This window comes from Chamaea fasciata, unplaced genomic scaffold, assembly GCF_029207755.1.
Source record: "Chamaea fasciata isolate MVZ Bird 193981 ecotype frontalis unplaced genomic scaffold, bChaFas1.0.hap1 SCAF_9, whole genome shotgun sequence".
NCBI classification, from domain to species: domain Eukaryota; kingdom Metazoa; phylum Chordata; class Aves; order Passeriformes; family Sylviidae; genus Chamaea; species Chamaea fasciata.
The window spans coordinates 12,993,467-13,020,666 of record NW_027094094.1 but is presented as its reverse complement, the minus strand read 5'-3'; the positions used below and the strand labels follow the sequence as shown (position 1 = coordinate 13,020,666).

The 27,200-nt window shown below is 59.5% G+C and overlaps 3 protein-coding genes across 7 annotated transcripts; 1 reads left to right on the top strand and 2 right to left on the bottom strand.

The window, feature by feature from the left end:
* Positions 1-717: 717 nt before the first annotated feature.
* KAZALD1 (Kazal type serine peptidase inhibitor domain 1) lies at positions 718-11,003 on the bottom strand. 2 transcript variants are annotated; one of them, XM_066190574.1, is made up of 5 exons: positions 10,930-11,003; positions 5,179-5,779; positions 3,798-3,958; positions 2,669-2,816; positions 718-2,454 (listed from the first exon to the last, which is right to left on the bottom strand). In XM_066190574.1, the coding sequence occupies exons 2-5, from the start codon at positions 5,678-5,680 to the stop codon at positions 2,369-2,371; spliced, it is 897 nt and encodes a 298-aa protein (XP_066046671.1). In that variant the 5' UTR covers positions 5,681-5,779; positions 10,930-11,003; the 3' UTR covers positions 718-2,368. The 2 variants fall into 2 exon arrangements, with proteins under 2 accessions (XP_066046671.1, XP_066046672.1); XM_066190575.1 differs by lacking the exon at positions 10,930-11,003 and adding an exon at positions 7,275-7,292.
* Positions 11,004-13,258: 2,255 nt separating this feature from the next.
* Positions 13,259-18,239, bottom strand: SFXN3 (sideroflexin 3). The gene is made up of 11 exons (XM_066191038.1): positions 18,183-18,239; positions 17,423-17,589; positions 17,030-17,200; positions 16,770-16,868; positions 16,433-16,508; positions 15,879-15,964; positions 15,417-15,544; positions 15,242-15,291; positions 15,035-15,084; positions 14,603-14,650; positions 13,259-14,336 (listed from the first exon to the last, which is right to left on the bottom strand). The coding sequence occupies exons 2-11, from the start codon at positions 17,584-17,586 to the stop codon at positions 14,240-14,242; spliced, it is 969 nt and encodes a 322-aa protein (XP_066047135.1). The 5' UTR covers positions 17,587-17,589; positions 18,183-18,239; the 3' UTR covers positions 13,259-14,239.
* An 804-nt stretch (positions 18,240-19,043) lies between these two features.
* Positions 19,044-27,131, top strand: PDZD7 (PDZ domain containing 7). 4 transcript variants are annotated; one of them, XM_066191034.1, is made up of 17 exons: positions 19,044-19,551; positions 20,190-20,597; positions 20,782-20,922; positions 21,311-21,485; positions 21,822-21,998; positions 22,221-22,368; positions 22,583-22,643; positions 23,072-23,497; positions 23,981-24,184; positions 24,376-24,414; positions 24,604-24,761; positions 24,936-25,027; positions 25,173-25,264; positions 25,361-25,432; positions 25,804-26,298; positions 26,605-26,705; positions 26,839-27,131. In XM_066191034.1, the coding sequence occupies exons 2-17, from the start codon at positions 20,405-20,407 to the stop codon at positions 26,986-26,988; spliced, it is 2,724 nt and encodes a 907-aa protein (XP_066047131.1). In that variant the 5' UTR covers positions 19,044-19,551; positions 20,190-20,404; the 3' UTR covers positions 26,989-27,131. The 4 variants fall into 4 exon arrangements, with proteins under 4 accessions (XP_066047131.1, XP_066047129.1, XP_066047132.1 ...); XM_066191032.1 differs by having other exon boundaries at positions 24,373-24,414; XM_066191033.1 differs by lacking the exon at positions 19,044-19,551 and adding an exon at positions 19,963-19,981 and having other exon boundaries at positions 24,373-24,414.
* The last annotated feature ends 69 nt before the right edge of the window (positions 27,132-27,200 follow it).

The window sequence follows — 27,200 nt, the reverse complement described above, 5'->3', positions numbered from 1 at the left end:
CCCTACAGGGTATGAAGGCACTGGGTGTGAAGCAGAGGGGGGCAAGGACTGAGACCAAAATGCAGTTGCCCCGGCAGGGCATTGTCCTGCAGAGCACATGGAGAGCCAGGAATGGAGTGTGTGACCCATCTGACACTCTCCAGCCAGACCAACGCTGCATCCACACCCGCCACGACCTGGATTTGTGCCAACACAGGCAGGGCAAGCCTGGCCCTGAGGAGGGTTGGCATGGCAGCCCTGGCTGGGGGCCAGCCCTGGGCACCGGCAGGGAGCCCAGCAAGCAGCTCTTGACTGCTGAAACTCCGGGACACTCTCAGATTTCCCCATGGCAGCCTCATCCTGAGTGTGGCCCAATTCCACCAGCTCATTTTTGTGCAAAACAGGAAGGGGATCAGGATGGATAAAAAAGGCCCAGCTTCTCTGAAAGCATGTTTTACACCCAAAAAAAGCAAAATGAAAGCCAATGGCACACTTCTGTCCCTGGTGCCTCCTGAACACCCTCCGACCCTGCTGGAACAGCCCAGGGGGATTCTGTTATGCTGTCACATGGAAGGAGAAGCTGGGGCAACAATGGCTTTTGCATTTCTCTGGCTGAGAAGGAGGTTTCTGCCAGAAAGGATAGGCACTCCAGCAGGCAGGGCAGCAGTGCCCCATCAAGCTGTGGTGCAGGGGGCCAGAACTGGCCCAGCCTCACCGTCTGCAGGAATTTTGCTTCACTGCCAATTCCAGACAAATCCCTTTTATTTGCTTGTTCAGGTTTCAGTGCTGTAATTGTGTCATCTGAGCCAGCTCGCAAGAGAAAAAGGAAGAAAAGAAAAGAAAAAACATGTGAAGGAGAGTAGCACGGGACCCAAGCTGCCAGCCTTATTGCATCCTGCCTGCTCCTGCCTGGGGTCTGGCCAATTCATTTCTCACAGGGTCTGGCTCCCTGCCACAGCTCTGGACCTCCCTGGAGCACAGACTGAGTAACTGGGAGTGGTTTGGTCCAAATGGAGGTTTTGAGCACCAGAAGTCCTGTAAATGCTGCTGCTTTGGGGGTAAAGCACCCCTTGAATGTGAGCTCATCCCCAGAATGCCCATAGGAATGGTTTTGCCAGACCTCTCTGGGCAGTGAGCAGTAGAGTGCAGCTCTGAGCTTCCTTCCTCTGCTCCCTTCAAATTAAAGTTTGCTCTAAATCACTAGCTCTGGGAGGTAGGTGGGATTTAAAAAAAAAAAAAAATGTTTCCAGTGGAAACTGGAGCACACCAACTAGGCACAGAGCTGCTCCACACTTGACAGGGCAGTGGTCACTTGGGTGGAGACCCCAGTATCGCAGAACTTAGGACCCCAAGATGAAAATGGGCAGCAGTGGGACGGGATCCGAACACATGGGAGTACTGTGATTTGAGTCAATGCATCACCACTACAGGAGATTGTCTTCTGGGCACCCCCATTCCCAGGTGGGGTGGGAAGGCCAGGACCCACACCAGGACCAGCTGTGAGCACTGGGACGGGCAGGAGGGCTCCTCAACTCAAGAACCCACAATGGACAAGGTAGCGTCCACGGTATTCGCACCCTTCCTCACCCTCATAATCATCCTTGTGGATGCAGGACAGTCAGCTGGCCTTGGCTTTGACCTACGTGTATATTTTAAATAACATCAACTGAAATGACAAAGAAAAGCATGAAGTCAGTCAAAGGCATGGAAGGGAAAACACAAAGTCAGTGAAAAAAAGGCCGAAGTGTTTCTGACCACAAGGGTGGTTCAGCTGGAGACACGAAAGCACGGAAAGCCACAAGTGCCTGGTTTCCTCAAATCACTACTTTTCTGGTTAAAAACAAAACAGAAGAGAAGGATGTTTTGGCAGCAGGTTCCTCAGGTTCTGGGGAGAAGCTGGGATGTCTCTGTGCTTGCAAGATACAAAGCAGACAGGGGTGTGACACACTGTTATCAGAGTCAGGTCCCAGCTCTCTGCTCCAGCTCCCCCAAAAATTATTCATACAGGACATAATGTCCCTGCCCTGGCCTCACTCTCCCAAAGAGGGTTGTCTCCATCTCCAGCACCAAGTCCTCATCACACACAGCACAGCTGATCCCACAGTGTCCTACTTGCCATTGTGTCTCCACTCAGTGCCAGAGGACAGATCCACCCTGCTTCAGGCAGAGCTGCCCCTGGTCCCAGCCCTCGCCAACCAGCCAGCATCCCATCCCCAGTACCCCAAAAGGATGTGTCACCCTGTCCCCCACCCCAAAAATCCCCTGTGCCAGGATTGTTCAGAGAAGGAGTTTTGGGCTGGAGGGTGCTTGCTCCAGAGAGGTCCCCAAGCCCCAGGGAAGGGTTGCTGTGGGCAAGGTGATCTCTGCAGCTGGACGTGCCATCTCTGGGCTAGTAGTAGTCCTCCTCACTCTCCCCGTAGTCCTCAGGTGTCATGCGGGGCTTCAGCAGGGAGAAGTCTGTCAGGTTGAGTTGGTCTGAAATGGTAGCATGGGGACAATGTGACATTGCCACCCTGCTGTGCCTGTCCCCTTCCCCACCAGGACTAAAGCCAAACCATGCACAGCAGCTTTCTGGGGCATCCCCAGCAGAGCCCTATGCTCCAGCCACTTCTGCCATGCTGGTGCACTGTGCCCAAACATCCCTTCCCATGTGCCCATGAGAGCATGGGGATAAGGACATGGTGCTCACCCGGTGTGAAGACAGTCAGGCTGGCCAAGGCCACCACCTCCCCGACCCTGTTCCTGGCGAAGCAGCGGTACGTGCCCTCATCCGTCACCCGCACACCCTGGATCTGCAGCCAGCCTGTCACTTCGTATTTCTGGGGACCGCCTCTGAACTGCAAAACGGGGGAATTTCTGTCAGCACTTGTAGCAGAAGCAAGGGGGAGTCTGTGCCACAGAGCCCCGGGTCCCCTGTTTCAGCAGGCAGTGAAGTCCCAGGATTGCTCTTGCAGCAACCGTCCTATTTTCTGTTTATCCCCAGGAATAAATAAGCTTTCCCTGACGCAGCTGGGCTGCAGCTGTGTTTGCAGGCTGCTATTATGGTGTGGTGGCCAGGGGTGGAGGACACTAGAGTTTCCTCCAACCAGGCAGGGTAGTCGTGCTTGGGGTGAAGATCCTCAGCCGGACCCTGCGGCAAGCTGTCGGGAGGCTTGAAGGACAGAAAGGTGGAACGGGGCCACAGTGCCAGGTTCCACCTCCTTCTCCGGTACCCTCCATCCATCCCACCACAATTTCTTCCCCATTGGTGCCTGGCTGAGGTGCATGGCTCCTTTGCCTCTGCTCACACCCTCTTAATAGCTAGGTACACCCAGCTGGGTGATATATTTGGGGCTGGTGGCAGGCAGGATGGTGACCCCGGGACCTGCCAGCTCTGAGAGGGAAGCCCTGCTGATGGGAAAAAAGAGCAGGAACTGCCTGAGTGTGCTGGTAGGACCAGAGGACAACCCAGGCTGTAAGGCACTCTGGAGGTCCTCTTTCCAGCCCTGCCAGTGGGACTGCAAGTGAAGGCAGCACACAGAGCAAACTAAAGGCAGGCAAGTGGGAAACTCCCTGCTGCAGGATTCTATGAATAAGTTCAAAAATTACTAGAGGAAATCATAGAAGAGAGCTATGCTGATGGCTCCTACCACCGAGACACCAGCCCTGGCTGAGACAGTCCTCAAATTGTACAGCCTCCAGTCCCCCCTTCTCATCCCCAGGCAGCCAGGCTTGGCCATTCCCAGAGTATGAGCACTCTGAGGTCTGGTTGTCCATGAGCTCTGAGAAGCACTGGGTCACCCTGGGGTCATCTTCAATGCCCTAGGCACACAGCTCACCTGGACAGAGATATGGGGGTCATCTCCAGGCAGCAGCATCTCTGTGCCATCCTTCCTCCACTCAATGGATGCCATGGGGTAGGCAAACACCTCGCAGCCGAAGATGACATCCTGCCCAGTGACGTTCCACGTGTCATAGGGAGGAGAGGTGATCTGAGGCTCTGGAGAGGGGGGTACAGGAGAGCAGGGTGGGCTCAGAAGAGGCCCCACCCTTGGCAGATCCCATGGGCTCTCCTGGGCTGGTCTCTGGAGCAGCAGCATTTGGTTCACATAGAGATGCTGGGACCCTTCCTGCGTCTGTCTCCCCTCCCTCCCATGGCAGACCCTCACCTTTCCCAAGAACATCGTCCCTCCTCACAGCTGGGACTGGGAGCTCCCTCCCCAGCCCCCCAGTCCATGGAGGGTTACCATCCCTGCTGGCCTCAGTTCCCCTGCCTGTGCAATGATGCTCAAGCAACACACACAGCAGAAAGAGTGCAACAACAGCAAAGTTACAGGGCAAAGCTCTCCTGAGCGATCGGAGCACGCTCCTCCTGCGGGAGAAAGGCCAAGGGGCACTCGTCCAGCCTGAGGCTGAGGATGGATGAGGTAGTTGAGCTTCCAGCCAGATGAGGCCTCTGTTCTGACACAGGGCTCCTGCCAGCAATGAAGAGAGTCAGCAAGTCCCCATCTCCTGGATGGAGCCAAGAGCTCCAGGTTCCACATCTCTCCCCTGGAGGGATAGAGTGAGGACCACCCTTCTTACCCACACCTGCTCCATGATCTGGCCCATAGCATGAGCCAGAGTTCAACCTCCAAATATACCTCCAAGTATACCGACCAAATATACCAAAAAACACTCAAGGACATGATGATCTACAGAAAAGAATGTCAACCTTGACACCCCTCAGACTGTGGTGACAGAACTGGGTGACCTGTGCCAGACTGGGCAGGATGGGGCACGGCCTTCCTGCTAGACTGTCCCCTCTCAGCCCCCACCTGAGTTTTAAATGGGAGATGGAAATCACACAGCCAAGGCAATCCAAACCTGGTTTCTATTTGCAGGAGGCAGGCACATTTCTCGGGAGCAACAGGCCAGTGTGAACCCAGCCCTGCCGCCAAGAATTCACTAACAATTCCCTGGAACTTTCCCATCTGCTCCAGCAGGATTTGTTGCTTCCCATAAACTCCACTCCCTCTTGGCAAAGCTGCTCCCAGATTTCTCCAAGCACTGGATCTGCAAGGGGCTCCCCCAGAGCAGCAGTGTGGGGGGACTAGTGGGAGCCTGACACTACATGGAGCAACCCCCAGTGCAGTTCTGTCCCTGTGGTTTTGCTGCCAGGTGAAACAGTTAAGCCAGACCCCCTTTGCTTATCTCTTCCCACAGCTCCAGGGCCACTACCTGACTCGCAGGGACCTTCATGGGCCACAGTGAGGTTGGCATCAGGGTGGGCACGGGCAGCCTCCAGGAACCTGCAGATCTGGGCGTAGGTTTTGCCATCAGAGCCGCAGAGGGCCAGCTGGGAGAGGCAGGCACACTGGGGCTCGGGCACCTCTCCGTGACGCAAGTCCCCGGCATCCAAGCGGCACTCCAGGTGCTCCCCACACTTGCCGTAGAAGTGGTTGGTGTTGTCCAGGTCACAGATCTGTCCCTCCAGGTTGGCACATTCCCAGCAGCAGTCACAGGCATCCCGCACTGTGCCAGCCAGGCACCCGCGTGGCATCGGGCACTCCTCTGGCTGGCACTCGGTGCAGCCCTCCCCTTCCTCCAGCAGCCGCTGCCAGCCCCGCTGGAGGTAGTCAGAGGTGCTGGGAAAAGCCTGGCCCAGCTGGAGCAAAGCCCAGTGAAAAGAGAGCAAGGAAAGCACCAGGCAAGAGATGCTGTGGGGCTTGGCTTCAGACATCCTCACGGCAGCTCCTCTATCCCAATCCCACTGTCACCTGGATGGGGATTTCTGGCACTCCTCTGGTCTCCCTGTCTAGATCTGAGAAGCCATCCTGGCCTGTGAGGAGGGAGAAAGTGTGTTACTGGTGCAGGAAGTGTCTCCCACTCCTTTGTCTCCTGGCTGGCTTGCTCTGAACAGCAGCACTGCATGATGTGCAGGGAGAGGTTGGTCCCAACCCCTCTCATCCACAGCCCTGAAGCCACAGCCTTTGCACCCTGGAGCTCCCCGACCAGCTCCTGCCCTGAGATGCTGAGCATCTTCTGGAGAGACAGTGCTGATGACCCCAGCCCAACAGGTTTCATCCTTGCTCCTTTGGCAGCCCAGCATGCAAAGTCCAGGCTCCTCTGACCCCAGCACAGCCTGGGAAGCCACAGGGCTGGCGGGGCACTGGACAGGCTGCCATTATGAACATTATAGCTCAGCTCGTTCATACCCTGCTCCTGGTCTCCTGTCAGAAAGTTGCTCTCAAGCTTCTTTCCTTTCCCCATTGCTTTGCAAGAGTCATGAACCCTTTTTTCCTCCCTCACCATCCATACAAGCACAATGGAGTGGCTGATCCTGCAGACAAGGTGCTCTTTCTGTGCTGGAGGCACCCGAGCCAGGAGGATGCTCCCAGTCATGCCTGGCTTTTGTTCTCCCTCCCTGTGCTGTAACCTCTCTTTTTAGGCACCACCTACTCGAGGAGGGGAAAAGATGCTCACGTCCCAGAAGGTTTTGTGACCCCCTCAGTCATCACACAGCGAACTGAGGCTGATCATGGAGGAGCTCAGTGCACAGGTGAGCAACCACTGAACTGCCAGGGTCCTCAGCCTGTACCAGCACAGCAGGGTCCCTGCCCTCAAACCCCAAGCCTCCATCACCTGCTCAGGGTAAGAGGAAGCTGATCTGCTCTGGGCTTCCCTTCTCTCTTGGGGAGCAAAACGTGGTATCTCAGAGCCTGTCCCCAGAGAGAGTGACAATGAATCAAATCCCTTTGCGAACATCCCTCCCTGCCCCATGTTACACTCTGGCTGCCCTCTCTGAGATGGGGTGAAATTATGGTCCTCCACCCCAGGGCGATTCATCATAAGCGAGTGGGGCTAGGGAGGGGACCTAGGCAGACAGGCTGTCCCCTCCTCTCCCGCTGGTAACAGCACCGAAGGGCAAGCTGCAGCCCCTCCAGCTACACCCCCCACTCTTGGGACTAACACAGCCCAGAGCTGGGGTGGAGGTGGCCCGGATAGTGGGTTATACATACGCACCCCCCGGATAACAAACCATGAAGATTTGACCCGTTTACCAGAGACCACCAGGCGCCCTAGGGATGGAAAGGAGCAGAGGGTCCCACAGCCGGAGCCCTCCCCCGCCCACCGTACCCCAATCTGTACGGAGTAAGGCTCCAACCCCCGACGGATGTGGGGGGCCAGAGAAAGGGTACGGGGGACTTGCAAAGTTGGTCTCTGGCTCCTCACGTCTGGGGTGCAGGCGCTGGGTGTGCTGGAAGAGTGTTGGGAAGAAGAACGATGTCTCTTGGGGTCCCCCAGGAGCCACCCCGCCATAAGCCGCCACTTACCGGAGGCGCCGGTGCCGGGGGCCGCGGGTGCGCAGTGGCCGTGGCGGCGGGGCTGCTGGCCCCCAGGGCTGCTGGCCCCCGGCCGCTCCAGCACCGCCGTGATGTCAGCGAAACGTGAATCCCCCCGCCCCTCTCCGGGCCCGCGGCCCGTCCCTGGACCGGGACAAGGGCTGTCTGGCACCCCTTCCCTGCCGGGGTCCCGCCACGCACCGCACCCTGGACCCGGGGCTCCGCCGCTCCGGCTCCCCGGCACCGGCACCTCGCTGCTGGAATCACCCCCAGTCGTGTGCGGGACCTGGGCTAATGCTCCGCCCCGTCCATGGGGCAGGAAGGGACTGGGTGCCCTCCTTTGCAGTCCAGCTTGGCAGCAGCCCTTGGGGACAAGTGAATGGGAGAGGTGGGCACGGCTAAGGAAGTGGTCAAAAGCATCTCTCAACCTATAATTTGGTTGGGAAACACAGACTGAAAATTTGAGCAGCTGCAGTAAGTGGGAGGATAACTCCCAGGGGATGTCGCACTTGCCTCACACCAGGAGCCACGTTTGAAGAAGGTATTGGGGCGTACACCACGGTGCTCCCGTGGCTGCAGTGGAGCTACTGGGAGCAATGGTGGGGCTGCTCCATGCCACAGCTGTGCAAAACCCATGTGCACAGGGCTGGGGCTCCAGACCTCCCCAGCAAGCTCCCTTGCTGTTCCCTGCCTCAGTTTCCCTCTGGAATCAGCTCTGAGGAGTGGAGGAGCCGGCATACCTTTGCAGCACAAACACACACAGTGCATTTGCATCCTGCTCCGGATGCCATGTCGGGGGGATCACACAACCTGCTCCTCTCCAGGCAAGAAATTTGCAGGATTTAGTTCCCCCATGAAGCTGAAGCAAATCAGGACCCCTCTAAGGATCTGGTTTCCTTCACCATGCTGCAAAAATCTGCTTTTGCTTTCTAACACCCTCCTGCAAATTCGTTCCGGGTTCCAGGGCTTTTGCTTGGTCACGCTGTGAATCCAGCCATGTCTAACAACGGAAAATGTGGCAGGCTTCAGCCCCCTTAAATCTGTCTCTGCCAGCCAAGCTCCCCTCTCCAGCCCCCTGCTGCAGAGTGGGTTTTTCTGCCAGCTCTGCCTTCAGCCTCACATCCCACTCCCCCTCTGTGGCCCCCAGCCCCTTGGCTCAGGGCTGCCTTCCTGCCTGGTTCCCCTTGTTCAGCCTATTGAGTTCAGTCCCCACATGCCACATGTTTTCAGGTCCAGCATCCACGAGTTGCTGAGCAGCTGTGGCTGCAGCTGTTTTGGGAGCAGGGAAAAAGTCAGGAAGGGCTGGGGTTTTCCTACATGCAGCCCCAGAGCTGGGTCAGAGCCTGAGCAGAGAGGAGACAGACTGTAGGTGCCCCAGACAGAAGTGCTGAGTCTCCTGGGCTATCCTTGCCATACCACCCTGCCCGCTTTGGGATGAAGGACCGCCTGCTTATTCAGGTATTTCTGCACCAAACACACCCTCACCTGCCCCTGCTCCACACAGGGGCAAAGCAGTGAAGCAAGCCTGGCCCCATATGCCACCTCCTGCTCAAAAAGCTCCTGGCCAGCACAGAAACAGAGCCAGCACTTAAATTCCAGGCACTGCTGAAAACAGACCATCAGTGTTTCAGGTTGCTTGTGTCTCTTGCCCTTGCAAGGGGGAGCAGGCCCCATTGCTGCTGTCCTTTCCCACAAATGGTTCCTTTTCCCATGTGCCATGGCCCAAACACTTGGTGTGTCTTATCTTCATGCGATTATCATGGCCTCTGGGTGGCTGAATTCACCTGAGCATCACTGCATCAACCACTAACAGGGCAGAAGCCCTGACCAAAGGTGAAATCCCGACAGAGATCTGAGCAGGAACAACTCCAGTTGTGGAGCAACACAACCCAGCCTCAGACAGCCAAGAGCAGCTTAGCTCAGCTCAACAAGATGGAGCTCAAACATGGCAGTTAATTAAACCTCCTGCTTAATGAGACTATTGAATGTGTTAATAAACAGTAGCAGCTATGAATGAGAGGTGGAAGATCTAACCTGTGCTTAACAAGGAGTTCTGCTCAATCACACCTGAAGTCAATCAACACAACCACGGCTGCAAATAGGGCTTGTGGCTTATGTTGCTTGACAACTTTGTGGAGAAAAGAGTGATCACTGCCCTGCATGACCTGGCACTTGGGTAAATTGCTTTCCTGGCTCCCTACCAGTGTTGGCTATTTATCTTTCCTTTTTCCTCACTATTTGTGAGCCCATTGAAGCTCCTGGAACAGGGTTTTGAAGGCTGAGCCTAAAGCACCAAAGTCTCCTACTCCCTTCCTGGTGGGTTGCTCCCCATCTCACTGTTTTTTTCATCTTGTGATGGTCCCATAGAAGCCAGGAGTCCATGGTGCTCCTGGCAGGCCCACATCCTTGGCATCCCTCCAGAGCTCTTCCATCAGAATGAAACACATCACATCCAGTCAGGGGTACCACACTGCTCCTGGTCCCACTGACCCCTCCGCAGCTTTTGGCTGATCCCCCAAACACCCCATAGCAATCTGGGGTTTATGGCAGACAAGGCCAAGGGAAAAATCCGCTCTGGAAAAAAAGTCCTAGGCCAAATGACTCAATGTACATCACGTCAGGCAGGGCTGGCAAGCAGCTTTGGGGCTGGGCTGATGGGGTTGAGAATGTCGGTTATGTCACAGCAGAAGCAAATGTCACCAGAGATCCTGGGACAGAATGCTGCCAGCACACTGCCTAGGGCCATGGGAGTCTCCTTCTGATAATAAACCAAATCTCTCTCATTTCACATCAAATACACTGTTTCCTGCTGTCTGACAGCCTGAAACAGCCCAGTTCTGGCCAGCCTGCACCAAGGCTGAGTGGTGCCCGAGGGGTCCCAGCCACATTCCAGGATTCCACTGTGGGGACAAGTCACGGGCAGCAGGCAGGACCCCCCTGCCTGCGTGCCAGGCCAGACCCGCTCTAGGAAGCAGCCAGGCTCAGGTTTCTCCAGGCTTTTCCAGACCAAATTCCTCTGAAGAACCAACCCGTCAGCAAATTCTTAGGGAAGCAGTTGCAGCTGTGCACAGGGTCAGCCTGCCCCGAGGCGCGACGGCCGGATGGAAAGGGACGCCCCGGTGCCCAGCCTGCCCAGGGTCCCCGGCAAGCGCCGCGGCTCAGCTCCATCCCAGCAGGAATCGTGCCGTTTCGTGAGGATTTCCCACCAGCCCCATCCAAGCGCCAGTCTAATAACCCGGGGGCAGGAACCAAAAAGACGGCGGGGGCTGCATTCCGGGAATGTCCCCACAGTGGCACGCTCCTGCTAACTTTGACACTCCGGTGCCGGGTGAGAGTGGGTTCCAGCGCCCCGTGACCCGCCCGGCTCCTCCCACACCCCGACCCCGCAGGGAACCGGAGCCCCGGTTTCCCCACCCGGCCCGCGGGGCTGCCCCGGCACAGGGCTGCGGTGGCGGTGCGGACCGGCGGCTGCGGCGTCTCTGCTGCCACCTCCAGGGCACTGCTGGCCTCGTCCCCGGCCCCTTGCGGTGACACTGACCCTGTACCGGGGGCGGCAGAGCCTGGACTAATGGACACCTCAGCCCCACCACCCTCATCTTCCTGTACTCTAAAAGCCCAACTGTCAGCAGAGCCTGGGAGCCCTCACCGCCATGTAGTGTCCTGAGGGGCTTGGGCACACCCTCCTGGGATGGTGGGATCCTCTGTTCAGCTGGCCCTGGTGCTCAGAGCTGCATGCCCCCCCCCGCCGGGAGGGGGTGGGTGCTCCAAAGGGTGCTGCCAGCTCAGTGGCACCGCGCACGCTGTTTTGCCACCCTCCTTTTCCCCAGCCTGCAGAAGCGCCAGCAGGGCTGGGACGCAGCCAGGGAAGGTGACCCGCTGCTAGCACCCCGGCACCCCCTGCCACTGGGGATGGGCACTGGGGAGGGGGAGCCTGCCCGCTCCTCCTTGCAAGAGGCTGCCCATTTCCAGGCGTCATTAAAGAGCAATTAGCTGGAAATTAAGCTGAGAACAAGTATTGATTAGCTCATTAAGGCTGGGGGAGCCGGCTGAGGAGTAGGAATCGCTGCTGCTCGCCCTCATTATGGGCAAGGTTAAAGCATGTGGTCGGGCAGCTCATTAAAAATGCCAGGGACCAATCGATGTCCCCAGCCCAGCGCCGCCCAGCACCCCTGGGGAGATCCAGCTGTTGTCTTTCCGGGACTGGCCCTTGACCTCTGTGATGAGCCAGTTCCGGAAGGGACTGACCATCCTTGCCCTCCTGCATCCACTGCTGCATCCTGGGCCCCTCTGCAGAGGCAGCAATGTCCCTTTTGGGCTTGTCTACCCCCAAAACTCACCGGCCAAGCGAGTTTTCTCTCCCCCAATCAGGGGAATCCACGGGGGCAGGTTCCCCCTAGCCCAGTGATGTGGCGGAGTCTGGGCTCACTGCACTGCTGCCGGCTCCAAGAGAGAACAGACACCGTTGCTGGTTTGCAAGACAGCACCCCAGACCTGCAATGCTCCAGAACTGAGTTTTCCAGGTCTCTGCCTAGTGGTGCCAGCTTGTGCAGGTGCGGGACAGACCAAAGGGGATCTCAGGGGTGGCATGAAAGCAGGTGACAGATGAAAGACACTCAGTGGCTCTGTGTGGCCGAGTACTGCCACACCACACTGCCCTGTATCCCAGCCTCACAGCTCTTGGGGGGCTCTTGAGGAGACCCTGGACTCAGGCCAGCCAGACTCATTCAGCCGGACCCAGCCACCCCGAGCAGCTGTGTCTCTGGTCCCACATCCCTCCCATTTCCATCTCTGCCTCCGGTGGCCACCAGCAGCTCAGGGCAGCTGCCAGCCAGCGCACACAAGGAGGGTGTCCCTGCAAAGCTGGATGGTGTGTGTGGGAGGAGGAAGGTGTCATCATTATTTTTGTTTTCTTTACACTGCTCTGGAAATATATTGTATTCACAGATAATCCCGTTCAATTACACCACAATAAAACACATAATAAAAACGTAATTCATTTTTCCTGAGCGCTCCATCTCCCTGTGTCTTGGCAAGCTATTAAAAATTTGTCTTCATTTTTCTGGCAAGAGCCTTGTACCTTTTCATCTTTAATTTATGAGAGCAGAATAGCTACTGACAAGCCCTTATTGCACTGCGAGGGGCTGCATTATTTATAAGCCGCCAATGGCTGGCTCAGGGGAGATATTTGCAATATTCTGGGGCCAGGAGAAGGAGGGGGACAAGATCCCTGATATGCCAGTCCCAATCCCCTCACTTTCCCACCCTGGGTGGGCACTGAGTGCAGGTGTTCTCCTGGCTGCCCCTTGAGGGGAGCACCTCGAGCCTGGCCTCTGCCAGCCCCTGCCAGCTGTGGAAGCTGTGGCAGAGGGCGGCTTTGGCCTGCCTAGCCCTGATCTCGTCACCGCTGCATGTGCCCATCTTGCCCTTTGCAGTAGTCTCACACCTCTGCCCTTCAGCATGGGGCACTGCAGAGCACGGTTGCCTCCATCCCTCCTCTCCCTGAACGGACATCCGTGGCTCCTTCTGACTGCCCTGGCCAGACAGAAAGCTGAGCGGGAGGCAGCTGCTGCCCACAGGTTTGCCAGGGTCCTGTGACAGCCGCGATGTGCTCTTCAGTGTGCTCTCTGATAGCTGTACATAGAAAGTGGGATAAAAATAGTCCTGCAGGGAAGGCACAGGAGCAGGGCTGGGACTGTCCTGTGAGCGGGCTGCAAGAGGGGGTGTGAGTGTGGGCAGAGCCAGGGTGACGCTCTGGCCTCTCCAAACCAGCAGCATCCAGGGCAGCAGCTTAGCAAAGCTCTCCGCGCAGCGGCGAGGTCCAAAGCCGACTGTACTAAAAAAAGCCCTCCTGACAGCTGGATAAGCTTAAACACACGCCAGGCCAGCCACAGCTACTGCAAAGGCAGTGGGCTGGAAAGCAGGGAGCAGAACTCGACCCCAGGGGGTGCAGAGGCACCTCAGAAGGCAGCCTGCCCCTCTCTCCTGCTCCCATCTTCACCCCAATAGCAGTCCCTTTCCACTATATAGAAACTAGCCAGCAGCACACTTCTTTTTGCTGTTGGTTTTGTATAAACAATCTGCCTTTATTATTTGGTATATATAGGTACATTACATGTATATCAAAAATATCTAAAGGAAACCACAGTGCAGTTAAAGCTATTTGAGAAGGTCCACCTGAAAGCAAGCACTCCAGGAGGGGGTAGAGTAACCCCTCAGGGGAAGCTCAGCCCTGAACGCAGATGGCATTAAAAAGAGAATAAAAACCAAGACTCTACTGGGATTAAATGTGCCATTTGCTCTGGGGATGGAAGCAGCAGAAAGCCAGATTAAATCCCCAGAGCAGCCCAAAGGAGAGCAGAAGGTGAGCTGGGAGCACACGCCTGGGCTGGGAGAGCCCCCCACTCTGAATTCAAGCCACTACGTGCAATTGATCACTCACCCCCAGCTACTTTGGGTATGGGGAGTTTTCCTCTCCAAAAGTTTCTCTGCCATCCCCAGGCACCAGCTGCTGAACTGCTGGGCACCATAGGGTGCCTGCAGAGGTATTCTACCTTCAATTCCTGATTCTCTGCTGCCTCCTAAAGCTGGGGAGCACCTTTCCTGCCTCATCCCACTTTTTTTTTTTCTTCCACCACTGCTCACAAGGTCCCTGGTGCTGCTGCCTGCACTTCCCTGTGCACTGCACAGAGCTACAGGCACATGCAGAAAGGAGGACTGCACCAGGGTGCCAGCCAGGATGTCCCCAGAGCAGGGCAGAGCCGGGAACAGGGACTGGGTTTGGTGTGGTGCTGCATGGCTGCAGGCACCCTGGGAAGCAGGGCTGAGCACCTGGGACCTATGGACACACAACAGCCAAGGGAAAGCGGCAGCAGCCCCAAGAGGATCCGAAGAGTGAAGGTCAGCAATGCGCTGGCCCGGCAGCTCTGTGGGGCACGTTGGCCACCCCAGGAACCCGTTCAGAGCCCTTTGTTGAAGTAGACGGTCTCCAGCCACGGATTTTTCTTCCGGATCTCATCTTGGACTTCAGGCTCCAGGCTGCTCACAGGCATTGAGCTGCAGAGGAAACATGGATACAGAGGATGGAGGGGGTATATCCACCAGTGGCCACAGGTCAGAAAATACCTGCTGCACCCCATAGGGATGCTGTCCCTGTGGCCCAGCAGAGACCCTTGGGTCTGCACTGCTGCCTGTGCACAGAGATGTGTGCGCACAGGTTTAAGCTTCTGACTGCTTGAAGAAGCAAAAAAATCTCTTGAGAGTCAGAGAACAGCCCTATCCCACACAGGAGCCACACACGAAGACAAAGTGCCTGTCTGTACCTTTTCTGTGGGAAGAGTGCGCAGCACAAAGGGGTGGCAAACACCAAACTGCAAGGGAAAGACATGGAAAGGTGAATCTGGACTGTATAAATCACCCACACCCACCCGTGGCCTGATCCCAGAGCAGCAATGAGGCAGCCCAGAACTGTGCGGGGTGTTCAGCCAAGAAAAGGCTACAGAGATGGCCTCTCCAAGCTCCAGACCCCACATTTGGCTAGTGAGGTGGGGCAGGCAAAGTCTGTCCCCTGATGGCCCCAGAACCTCATATTCCATCCCATCTGCCTAGGATGCTACTAGCCTGGCCAAGCTCAGGCATCCCCCCAAGAAACTCTGGAGCAGGTCTCCCCCAACACTGCCAAGCAGCGCTGTCCCATACACTTGGGCTTGGTCTGTGCCCAGGGCAGCAATGCCCATTGGAGGAGGAGGACTTACCAGAGTCCCACCAGGCCGACCTGCAGGGGAGCGTTCAGGTACGGGTACCGCTGAAAAGGACAGGGAGAGGATGTGTGTCAGTGCGATGGACACAAGGTGGGAAGCCGTCTATTCCCCAACAGGGTGCCAGCCCTGAGGGGTGTCAACGATGAGCCAAGCTTGGTGGGTGTCTCTACACCCACCCACCCATCCCAGGTTCACTGGTACCTTCAGGAAAGCTCTCTTCTCCAGCATGTTCATGATCACCGGCGGAATGGCTGAGGCAGGAAGGAAGAATATGAGTTCCCAGTGTTCACAGCCCCCTGCCAGCAGTGGGACGCCATCCCATGCCGCCAGGGACCAGCTGCAAACTCCCAACACAGGTGGAGGAGGGGACACTCACCCATAGCCGGCGCTGCCATGCCAATGCGGGACACCACTACCTGGAAAATGGCCTTCTGGGCTGCTGCTGTGGATTCGCCCAGGCGGTTCCCATTCTCATCCGTGACAGGGATCCCCAGCTTGAGCTCTCTGCAGGGACAGAGGGCATGAGGGGGCCACAGGACACAACGGTGAGAGGATCAGGACACAGGACAGGGACATGTCTCCAAGGGAGGTTGGCATCCTCCTGTACCCCATCCACTGGCCGCACAATAAATCAGAGGGGGTCTCAGCTGGACCCACATTCACATTTGGCAGCAGTCCTCAACAGGGCTGTTACACGGCCCAACAACTCCCTGGGTTGCAATCAGGTGCTTGTACCCCCAAGTCAACCCCCCACGCTAAGGATCAGCAAGGAAGTCCCTGCACTCCCCACCAGTGCCTACGAACCCTGAGGCAAGCCTGTCCCATGCCAGGGGCTCACCTCTGCCTCATCAGCGGGATGTTGATGCAGTTGGCAGCTGCCACAGCCGCAAAAGGCACGTACCGGCCGATGAGGGCTGGCAAGTGCTGGGGAGAAAAGCAGGAGAATGTCATGAAAAGGGTCAGGGGGCAGAGCTGGCTGTCCCCGGGTCTGCCTCTGTCTTCCTGCAAGACCTTGGGGTGTCCCAGCCCCACTGGGAGAAAAATGTTCCCTCCTCCCCTGCAACTCTCAGCTGGGGCAGACCAAAAAAAAAAAAAAAAAGAAAAATCTGCACAGACCAAAGGGTCTGGGGGGTCTCAGGTCCTCTGCCAGGCCTGGACAGAGGCTAAGGGGTGCAAGAAGCCTGGAGATACATCCAGAGCTAGGCTGGAGGGACAGGCCATCTGCACAGCCATCACTGGGGAGAGCAGCTGCCTTGTGTGGGCAAACTTGGCAAACCCCTTTTCTTCATTTTCTCCCCCACTCCAGGTGAATCCCTGCTCAGCTCAGAACTCAGGGAGATCCCATGGGGAGGGTCCATGTCCTCTAGTTGTGATGGCCAAGGGTCACCTTACCTTGGTGAGAGATTTGAGTCCCAGTGCTGTGACAACTGCCCCCGTGGTTGCACTCACATAGGCTGTCCCCAGCTGGCTGAAAGAGCAGAAGTGACACCTGTAAAGCCAGGCTCTCCCTATCCCAGTTGCTCCTCCAAAGAAAGGAACAGCTCACCCTCCAAGAGCACCAGGATACCTGGGTTCCTGTCTCAGCTCTACCACTAACACTGACAGCCCCAATGGTATCCATCTCTGCCTTCACCAGGCCTCCATTGTCCCATCTCACAGCTCCCTGCTATTCAAGGCACACCCCTGGTGTTTTGGGGTGTCTCGAGAACCTGGTTAGAGAGATGCTTACCTGGGGGTGATGGGTGCATCCCCACTGCGGTTGGTGTAGTTGACAATGGCATTGAAGGACTGGTTGACCCACTGCCAGAACAGCACAGCTGGTGTAGTCCTACCAGAGAGAGAAGGGTGCTGGAGACACTGGGGGATGCCACCCATGCTCCTACAGCACAAGTATGAGCAGGGTATGGGACACGTGTCCCCTCCTCACCCCAGAGCCAGGAGGATCCTCCAGGCATCCTCTTGGTCCTGGGGTGAGGAGGGGACAGATACCTGTAGAAGGTCAACATGCAACCAGTAATGGTCATGTTCATGGGGACCTGAGCAGACATGCGTCCCACAAGGATCATCTTCTCGCCCGTGTCAGGGTGGAAAGCTGAGTCATAGATGTACTTTGCCCGCCAAAGCTGGTCCTCTGTCAGCCCAGGCTGTACAGTGCCTGCCCTGCCAGGTAAGGGTAACACCTGTTGAAAGACCCTCTGCCAGCACACATGGCCCAGCTGGTCCCCCAAATTGTTTGCAGCGGCTGGGAGATGCCTTAGGGACCAGCCAGGCAGTTTTGGGGGCTTTGGCCAGGGAGGCCAGTATCACTTCTATTCCCACTCCTGGGAATGGCTCCTGCCTGGGAGCAGTGCTGAGGGTACATCCATTCCTCCCAGTGGGTACCTGTAGTCCTCCACCACCCGTCGGGCTTCCTCCAGTGTAGCCCCTGAGAGCAGCAGGTTTCGGGGGTCAGTCACCATGAAGAAGTGCTTGGCCCGGCCTTGAAAGGTGCTCTGGTCCCAGCGGGGCTCCCGGATGTTGATGGTGGCAGGCAAGGACGGCGGCATCTTCTGGCAGGGCAGGGGATGAAAGGGTTATTTGGGATGTGGTGCCTGTGTGCCCCCCCACATCCCTGCTGCAGCAGCTCTGGCGCTTCCCCAACCTGGGGGGACAAGGGGTGAACAGGGAGCCCCTTTGTAAAGGAGTTCAGTAGCGACTCCTGAGCCCACCCAGCACATGAAGCAGCTTGTGGGTGGTGCGACCTGCAGTGGGACTGCACCTTGCAAAGCTGGGACTGCACCTTGCAAAGCGGCAGAGAGAAACCCCGACCTCGCTTACACCGGCCACCAGAAGCCAGGAGACCCCCACCCCAAGCAGAGCACTCCGGCCATAGAGGAGGGGACAGGGACACACCACGTGGGGGCCACAGCTACTATCAGTATCGGGAGAGCGGAGTGAGGAAGGGCACTGGAAGGAGGAAGGTCCCTCCCGGCAAGGCACCGACACGCCCGGCAAAGCACCGACACGCCCGGCACGGCTGTATTCCCACAACCGCCCTTCCCCGCGAGAAGCGGGGTTTTGCTCCCTTCCTTCCCGCGCCGAGCATCCCTCCCGCCACGCGTGACCCCCCCCGCATAGAGACCCGGGGCACCCCCGCACTCACGGCTCCCGGGACAGCGCCCGCCTTGCCCGCGCCGCCGTCGCCGCCACCGCCCCACTCCCGCCCCCGCGCGCGCTGACGTGCTGCCTCGTCACGGGTGGGCGGCCCCGCGCCGGGCGGGGCGGGGCGGGGCGGGCCGGGGAGGGCGGCGCGCGGGGGGCGGCGGGGACCACGCGTGACCGGGGCCGGCGGCGGGGGGAGCGGTACGTGCGGAGCCACACGCGGCGCCCGTGGCCCTCCCGCGCTCGTGTGGGCGTGCCCGTGGGCGCGCACGCGCCTGCCCGTGACCGCGCGCGTGTGCTCTCACGTCGGCGCTTCCGCTCGCTCGGGTGCTCGTGTGCGTGTGTTTGCACGTGGGTGTTCACGTGCGCGGTTCCGCGCGTCCCCGCGTGTCCCCTTGTCAGCCGCGCGTGTGTCCCCGGGGTCTCGATGCCCGCGCCACTCGCGCGCGCGTGTCCGTAGCGCCGCGCTCGCACGCGCCGCGTTGGCGTCCACGCGTGTCGCGGTTGTTCCGCCGGGGCGCGCGGGGACCGCGCCCCCGCGGGAGTGGGCGCCGGCTCGTGCGTCGGGCGGTGCGTGCCGGAACACGCGTGTGTGAGCGGGGCCACGTCCACGCGTGTGCGGCGCTCCGTGGGTGTCTGTGAGTGCGCGCAAGGGCACGAACACGCATGCCGTGGACGTGTGGGTGCATGGGGTGCGTGTGCATGTGGGTGCGTGTCCCCACCCCGGCCGTGCCCCCCCAGCCCCTCACCCCGGCGTTGTCGCGGGGAGCCGCCCCGGGGCGGCCCCCCCACGCCGGCCCCCGCCCCCGCCGCCCGCCCGCAGCCCCCCCGCAGTCGCCGCGGCCGCTGCGCATCACCTGAAACCGCCGCGGTGTCGGGTTCGCGCTGGCGGCGCCGGGCCCCCGCCGGGGGGTTACCGCCGGGCCGGGGTGGAGGCGATGCCCCCCGGGATGGGGGACACGGGGGGATACCGGCTCGCATCACAGGAGTGAGCGAAGCGGGGAGACACGACACCGTCCCTCCTCTGACTGTGCCTCAGTTTCGCCTGTGTGCCCCCGGGATGCTCTGCGCTAAGGGAGGAGGTCAGGGGGGACACCGCATCCCTTGCCACACGCAGCCTCGCGGGGGGACGCGCCCCCCGACCCCCTCGCGGGGGACACCCACGGGACTGCCCCCCCCTCCCCCCCAGCTGCAAGGCCAGCCCCGGCCGCTCTCGATTGACAGCTCCCGCACCCGATGGCCTCTCCGGTCCCACAGGGAAAGCCAATCCCCGCGGCCGGGGGGGCAGGAGGCGGTGCTGCCCCCCGGCCTCGCCTTCCCCCCCGCGCTGCTGCCAGGTGTCTCTTTCGCAGGTGGCACCATGGGGACAGGTGAGGAGGGCACGGGGCGGGGGGGAGGGAAGGACGGCGGTAGGGGGTCTACTGCGTCCCTTCGGGGAGGGGGCACCCGCGTTTGATGCTGGCGGGGGGTAATGGGTGGGCGCTGTGGGGGGCTGGCAGCGGCGGGGATACCGGCGTGTCCCCGGAGCCGGGGCCATCACTTATTTATTGAGGTCAGGCTGGGGCGAGCGGGGAATGAAGTGGAGGCGGGCACCGTGGTGGCGTTTCACCCACGCCTGGAAAATCCCCGCGGGAGCTGCCTTGGGGACTGGCGCACCCGGCTCCAGCCGCATGGCGTTGGGAATTCAGAGGGGCTCCAGGGAGGATGGGGAATGGCCAGAGGGATCAGGTCCTGCTCTCTAGCATAAAGCTGATGTCCCCGTGTCCCCTCTCTGGAGCCTTTCCGGATTTACGCTGTCAGGTAAAGCCCCTTTGCATCCCCTGTTCCAGATTTACACTGCCAGGGAGAGCTGGTTTTCACCCCAGCATCCTTACCCAGGGTAGGGCAGCCTGTCCCCACACCCCCATGGTATTACCCAGGAGCTATGTGACAGTTTGATCTTTGGGACGCTCTAAGACAGAAAGGGATCAAGCTGGAGAGGGAGTCACAAAGCTCCTTGTCCTTCCAGGCTGTGCTGCTGTACCTGGGACCTGTCTTGCCAGCGGCGAGTACCCAGGCCAGCTGCCCCCAGCATTGCACTGCTAAAAAAGAGCGGTGCCCAAGCCCGGGCATGTGCTGCTGGACTATGCCATGTCCCCCGCTGGCTGACGGGCAGCCCTGGCCCTGTGAGGACACAGCCAGCCCTGAGCCAGACGCTGGGACACCGGAGTGCCCAGCACCACCATGGCCGAGGACTGGGACGCAGTGCTGTCGGGGATGACGACAGGCAGCCGGTCACGGAGCTCCAGCAGTGAAGCCAGCCTGGCTCCCCGCTACCTCCTCAGCAAGCAGAGCCGCCTGCTCAATGGGACCACCCGGAGCACCCGTGCCGCCTCCCCCATGGGCCGTGTCATCCTCATCAATGCCCCCATCGAAGGTGTGTGGGGTGTCCTGGCCCCCTGCCCACCCCCATGGCCAGCAGGGCCCCAATGGCTGAATTCCCTGTGTCTAGGGATGGGGAGGGCTGTCCTGGGCCTGGGGATGTTCACAGTAAAATAGACACCCCTTGCCATTCCTCACATGCAGCGTTGTGTGATTCATCTGCTCCCCTGTCCCCACAGCCAGCAGCAACGAGAGTGATGTCATCAATGCCATCACAGTAGAGAAGAGCGTGGACGGCAAACTGGGCTTCAGCGTCCGTGGCGGCTCTGAGCATGGGTTGGGCATCTTTGTCAGCAAAGTGGAGGAGGGGAGCACTGCTGGTAAGAGGGTCAGGGTGAGGGACACCAGTGAAGACAGGCACATGCCAACAAGACCCTCTCAAGGAGCTCACAGTGACATGGGATCACAGCGACAATGCCACTCTTCGTGGTGGACAGCCACCATTTGCTCCCTGCTGCCTTTGGCCGTGAGATTTGCAGGCTGCCCAAAGTGAAGGGCAGGACACAGGAGTAGACAGCCCTGTGCCAACGACTCTGAGCTCCATCCTCAGGCCGCAGCAAGGTGACAAGCCACTCAGTGGAATTGTCAGGCACCCCTGCCTCTGTTCCCAAGGGGTTCAGATCAGGTTGAGGAGACACTGAGGGAGGGGATGTCAAACAAGGGCATCAGTCAGGTCAGGTGCCCATATGAGCCGTGTGTCCCTTATAGAGCAGGCTGGGCTCTGTGTTGGTGACAAGATCACAGAGGTGAACAGTGTGAGTCTGGAGAACATCACGATGAGCAGCGCTGTCAAGGTCCTCACTGGCAACAACCGTCTTCGCATGGTGGTCCGGCGGATGGGCCGTGTGCCAGGAATCAAGTTCTCCAAGGAGAAGACAGCGTGGTGAGCGGGGCATTTCCCATGCCAGCACCCCAAAACCCAATCCCATGGAGCGCATGCTGGGGGAGGTTGGTGAGGGATTCTGGGCAACAGGGAGGATCCCTGGGAGACCCGCAGGATGGAGTGGCATCAGAAGTCTTTGGCAAAGGTGGGGAGAGACCAGGGTGGGATACAGGATGGGATGGGATAGGAAGGTCTGGAGCAGGTAGGGTGGGTGCAAACCCCATGCGAAACATCCCCCATCCCCATCAGTCTCCACTGGGTGCCACCAATAGTCCCATCCTGCTGGAGGACAAGAGCCAAATCCCTGAGACCACCTATACTGTACCCATGCTCCAGGGTGGACGTGGTGAATAGGCGCCTAGTAGTAGAGAAAAGCGGCTCAACACCATCGGAGAGCGGCTCTGAGGACGGGCTGCGGCGCATTGTCCACCTCTACACCACCTCTGATGACTACTGCCTGGGCTTCAACATCCGCGGTGGCAGAGAGTTCGGCCTCGGCATCTATGTCTCCAAGTACGGCTGCCCCGGGGCATGAAGAGGTTGTGACACCCCAGTCTTTGCTGTGCCCATGCTGGGGCTCGGCCCCTCCTCTCTGGCAGAGCCCCCCCATTCACAGAAGACTGTGGGTATTGCCACCATGGGTGCTGAGCCACAGGGCCACCTAAATGGAGGTGTGGGGCAGGAGCAGGACTCCAGCAAGGGCTTGGCCCCATGCTGTCCCACCTGCTTCCCTAGGGTGGACCCTGGAGGGCTGGCAGAGCAAAACGGCATTCGGGTGGGAGACCAAGTCCTTGCAGCCAATGGAGTCAAGTTTGAAGACATAAGCCATAGCAAGGCAGTGGAAGTGCTCAAGGGGCAGACCCACATCATGCTCACAATCAAGGTACCCATGGACCCTCGAGTGAGGCAGGGGTTGGCATGTCCCTTCACTGGCACTGCCCCTGCTCAGCCCAGTGCTGGGGGCTGCTGCAGCTGCTGGCTGGTTGGGTTTCAGGCGGGTGGGAGGAGGGGATGTATTATTCATGGTTGGCGCCAGATCAAGTTCGCCGGTGCAGCCAGCACTCACTGACCCCCTTGTCCTCTCCCCCTGTGCCTAGGAGACAGGCCGGTTCCCTGCCTACAAGGAGTTGGTGGCCGAGTACTGCTGGCTCAGTCGCTGTAAGGGCAGTGTGGTGCGGGTACTGGCGGGGCGCTGGGCTGGGGTATGGTGGGGCTGAGACTCCCATGCATGGGATGTCTGACCACTGTAGGGAGGGAGAAGGTCTGCATGCCATGGGGTCCCAAGGCCTTGGAGGGAGTAGGGAGCTTCCTGTGCCACTGTTAGCGTACCCACAGACCTGGTGAACTTGCAAGGTCCCACCTGTCCTCTGTCCTTGGAGGAGGCATGAAGAACCCGCTGATGTGGCCAGCAGCCTTGTGGTCCCTGTGATCCCACAGCATCCTACATGGTCACTTTCTTGCAATGGCCAGCAGCCCACTAGTCCCCATGGCCCTGTGGGTTCCCCACACGTCTGCTGTCTTTGGGAGGCATGGAGATCTAGGTAGCCCACAATGTGTCACTGTGTGTCTCTGCTGTGCCTTTGCAGTGACCAACGGGCAGCTGCAACAGCTGGCTCAGACCTCGGAAACCAGCTCCTCCATCTCCTCCTACTCCTCGGGACCAGCACCAGGGGCAGTAAATGGGCTGGGGGCAGCTTCCCCAGTGTCCCCAGCCCGCACCGTGGATGTGGCCATCTCCACGGAGGACGGGCCACGGCGGGGCTGGGTGCGGGAACGCGCCGAGCGGGCCATGCAGACCGAGCCAGCCGCCGAGGGGCTGCCAGAGACACGGCGCACAGTGCGGCCCCCCGAGCTGCTGCGGGACACGGCCATCCGGGGCCAGGGCACCCGCGAGACCCCCAGCACCCACCCGCGCCGGAGCTTCACCCACTCGCCCAAAACGGCGCTTCTGCTGGCACTGAGCCGGCCACGGCAGCCCATTACACGCTCCCAGAGTGACCTCACTGTCGCTGGTAGGCACTGGGGCACAGCCCCACACATGGGACTCAACCCTGGCTGAAGTGCCCTTCTAACCCTGCATGCCCAGCCTGGGGAGTCCCACATCTCAGGCCCTGCCCCATGTGGAGAGCCTGTCCCCCACTCAAGCATCCTATAGCCCGACACACATGGATACCCCCTGGGCCCCACTCATGGGCTTCCTATAGCGAACATCTTGGTCCCTACCTTGGCACCCTATAGCCCATATGGCCCCTGGCCATCAGTCCTGGGTATCCTGTAACCCCACAGGGCCCCAAGTCTGTCCCTGGGGTTTGCCAGACACCTCAAAGCCCAGCCCCATGGCCCCTGGTGATCCACTGCACCCCACAGAAGGACTCTTTTCCAGTCAGTGTCTCCCAGTAGCCCCTCCAATCCCCCAAAGTTCCCTGCCTCCAGACAAGATTTGAGTGGCATCCCCTCACCTCTCCACTCCAACACCCCTTTCTCTCTGTCCACAGAGGAGAAGCGGAAGAAAGAGAAGCCAGAGGGACAAGGGGCACGGGGGGCTCCCCCAGGATTGCACCGCTCCAAGACCCTTGTCAACCTCTTTTTCAAGGGAGGCCGTGCCACCAGCCAGAGCTGGGCCCCTCCCAGCCAGGAGGCCCCTGGCTCTGATCGCCGGGCACGCGCCAAGTCCCCAGGGCGCTCTGACGGGGACAGAGGTATCAGCCTGGGTGACAGGGCAGAGAGGGACTCGACCTGGGACTGTTCACCCTTCTATGGGCCTGTTGTGGCATCCCTGGCATGAAAGGGGCACAGGGAGGGGTTCCCCAAGCATGCAGTTTTGACAATGGGCAGTGATGCTGCTGTTTGCCGAGATGGCACTCACCACTCTCCATCTCCCTTGCAGTAGGTGCTGTGCAGAAGTTTGTCATCCGGAGCCTGAAGCGGGGTAACAGGAGTGCCTGTGTGCCTGGGGGGGAGTGTGGGGCAGGCTCTGCATGCACCTGGCCCTATGCTGCTTGTGTCTGTCCCGCTCTGGTGTGGAGTGAGCTGCTGGGTTAGGGGGATGGGCAACTCTCTGGGCTGGCTGGGGCAGTCCTTGCCCCACTGGCCACCCTTGCTTGTTGTGCCTCCCCAGAGAAAAGCCGGCGTGCCAGCATCCTGGGCCCCATGGGCATTGCCACCCTGCAGCCCAATGGCAGCGACCCTGAAGCCCGGCTCCCGCACATCCAGGACACTGCTGCACATCTCCTCAGCCCCGACGAGGTGACGGCCGTGCTCCGCCACTGCTCCCGGGTACGCACCAAAGGCAGGGTGCAGGCAGGGCACAGGCCTTCCCTGGGTTTGTCCCTGGAAAGCTCCTGTATCCTAGGGCCATGGTCAGCGCTCTGTGCCCATGCTTAACTCTGGGAGGTAAACCAAGGAATGGGAGGGGGCATCCATCCACTGATCCCCCTCCTGTGCCTGCAGTACCTGCACGAGGGCAGCGTGGAGGATCTGGTGCGGCCACTGCTGGCCATCCTGGACCGGCCCGAGAAGGTCCTGCTGCTGCGGGACGTGAGGTGAGTGCTGCTAAGAAATATCTGGGAACCCCAATATTGTCTATCCTGCTGTGATTGAAGTGAAGCCCCACGCATGCTCCTCAGCCCTGTTCACACTCCACCCCAGAGGCTGCTACAACCTGTCCCCACCTTTTTCCTTTGGCAGGAGTGTGGTGGCCCCCACAGACCTGGGCAGGTTTGACAGCATGGTGATGCCCCTGGAGCTGGAAGCCTTTGATGCCCTAAAGAGCCGCTCAGGTAGATTCCAGCCCCCCAGGGACCTTGACTGGGGGCAGGTAGTGCTCAAGGGTGGGTGCAGCTCAGGGGGTGACTGAGGGTTCTCCCTGACTGCAGTGCGCTCACCTGCCCTCCGCCCGGCCCACCACGATGCCCCCCCCAAGAGACACCTCATCACACCAGTGCCTGGTAAGTGCCACCTGTAGGGTCTGCCTGGATACCAAACTGCCCAGTGGGGACAGGGTGGAGGGAGTTTGGGGGAGGAGAAAGGGAGCTGGGATACCTGAGTGCAGGGGCTCCCAGGCAAGAAGGCATTGGGCGTCCCTGAGTGTTGGGAAGACAGGAGCAGCACAATCTGTGGATCTGGGGTTCTTGGGGAGAAGGACATGGAGTGCTTGCAGAGAACTGGGTGTCTAGAGTCCCTAGATGAGGAAGATCTGGAGGCCTAGGTGGCAAAGGACCCAGGGCTTTGGGGTACTCATGGGAGGCCTGCGTGGCAGGGGTCCCAGGGAGCAGGGCTGTAGGTCCCTGGGGAGACCCCTGAGCCCCTCTCATTGCAGACTATCGGGGCGGATTCCTGCTGAAGCCAGCAGGGACCCCAGAGCCGGAGGAAGCTGGGGAGCAGCAAGCAAGCCCAGCCCGTCCAAGAGCGTCCCCCAGCCCCCGCCGGTCTCACCCCCGCACCTACACCCCACTCCCTGACGTGCCAGTGGATGCCTATGCCTCCGTCAGCCGGCCCCTGCCCACCCTTGGCCCTCAGCCCCCCAACTGGCTGCTGGCTGAGCCCCCTCCTGGCAAGGGGCATGGGCACTCTCGCAGCCCCCGGGCCACCTGGCGCAAGGAGCCCTCCAGGACAGCACCCAACAGAGAAGCCGAAGTGCTGGGGAAGCCTCATTGGGCAAGGCCCCCTCTTGCCCCTCTCTTTGGGGGGCCAGGGGGTGAGGGGAGGGCTGGGGCAGCCACCAATGGCCCTGAAGATGCTGGCAGGGAGGAAGAGGAGGAGGAAGAGTATCATCTGCTCACCGTCACCCTCTCCAAGCTGAAGCACTCACTCGGTGGGTGGCACATGGAAGGGTGGCACAAGGGTGGGACTCCAAGGGTGGGGTGAGGACTCTTCTGGCACCAGCATCAGTGGGATGGGTGGCACCCCCTTGGCAAGGGGCAAACCCCAGAGCATTCTTCAAAAATGAGAATGGGGTGGAAGAGCTGTCCCTGCCCTGGTCCCTCATCTCTGTAGGACCTACCAAAATAGGGCAAGACAGAGATGCAGCTCCCCAGAGAAAGGTGGTACCATGCTTGGGAGTGGGTGGGTGGGAGTCCCAGCCTACCCAGGTGTGAGGGGTCTCATGGCTCCCTTACAGGGATCAGCATCTCTGGTGGTATTGAGTCAAGGGCGCAGCCAGTGGTGAAGATTGAGAAGATCTTCCCTGGTGGAGCTGCCTTCCTCAGTGGCATCCTCAAGGTATGGGGGTACCAGCACATGCCAGGGGGTGGGCAGACATCCACTCCCCATCCCTTGGTGCCACTGGGTTGCTGGCAGTCTCCTTGCAGCCCAAAAGTAGCTGCACTTCACACTGTGGCCTTCTGGGACCCAGGCTGGACAGGAGCTGGTGTCTGTGGATGGGGAGAGCCTGCAGAATGTCACGCACCAGAGGGCTGTGGACATCATCCGCCAGGCCTACCGCAACAAAGCCAAGGAGCCCATGGAGTTGGTGGTGCGGGTGCCTGGGCCACCACCAGAGTGATGCTGCACCCCCTGTTCGAGGAGTCATGCTGTGTTCCAGAGGAGCCAGATGGATCACTCCTGCACTGAGCTATGGCTGGTCTCAGTGCAGCCAGAGGGTGTGAGTGCTAGACCTGCCCCAGGGGCATGGAGCAGCTGCCCACTACAGGACCCAAGGGAGGGCAGCACTGGCAACACAGGGGAAGCACAGATGCTCCCTGACCCTGCTCTGGA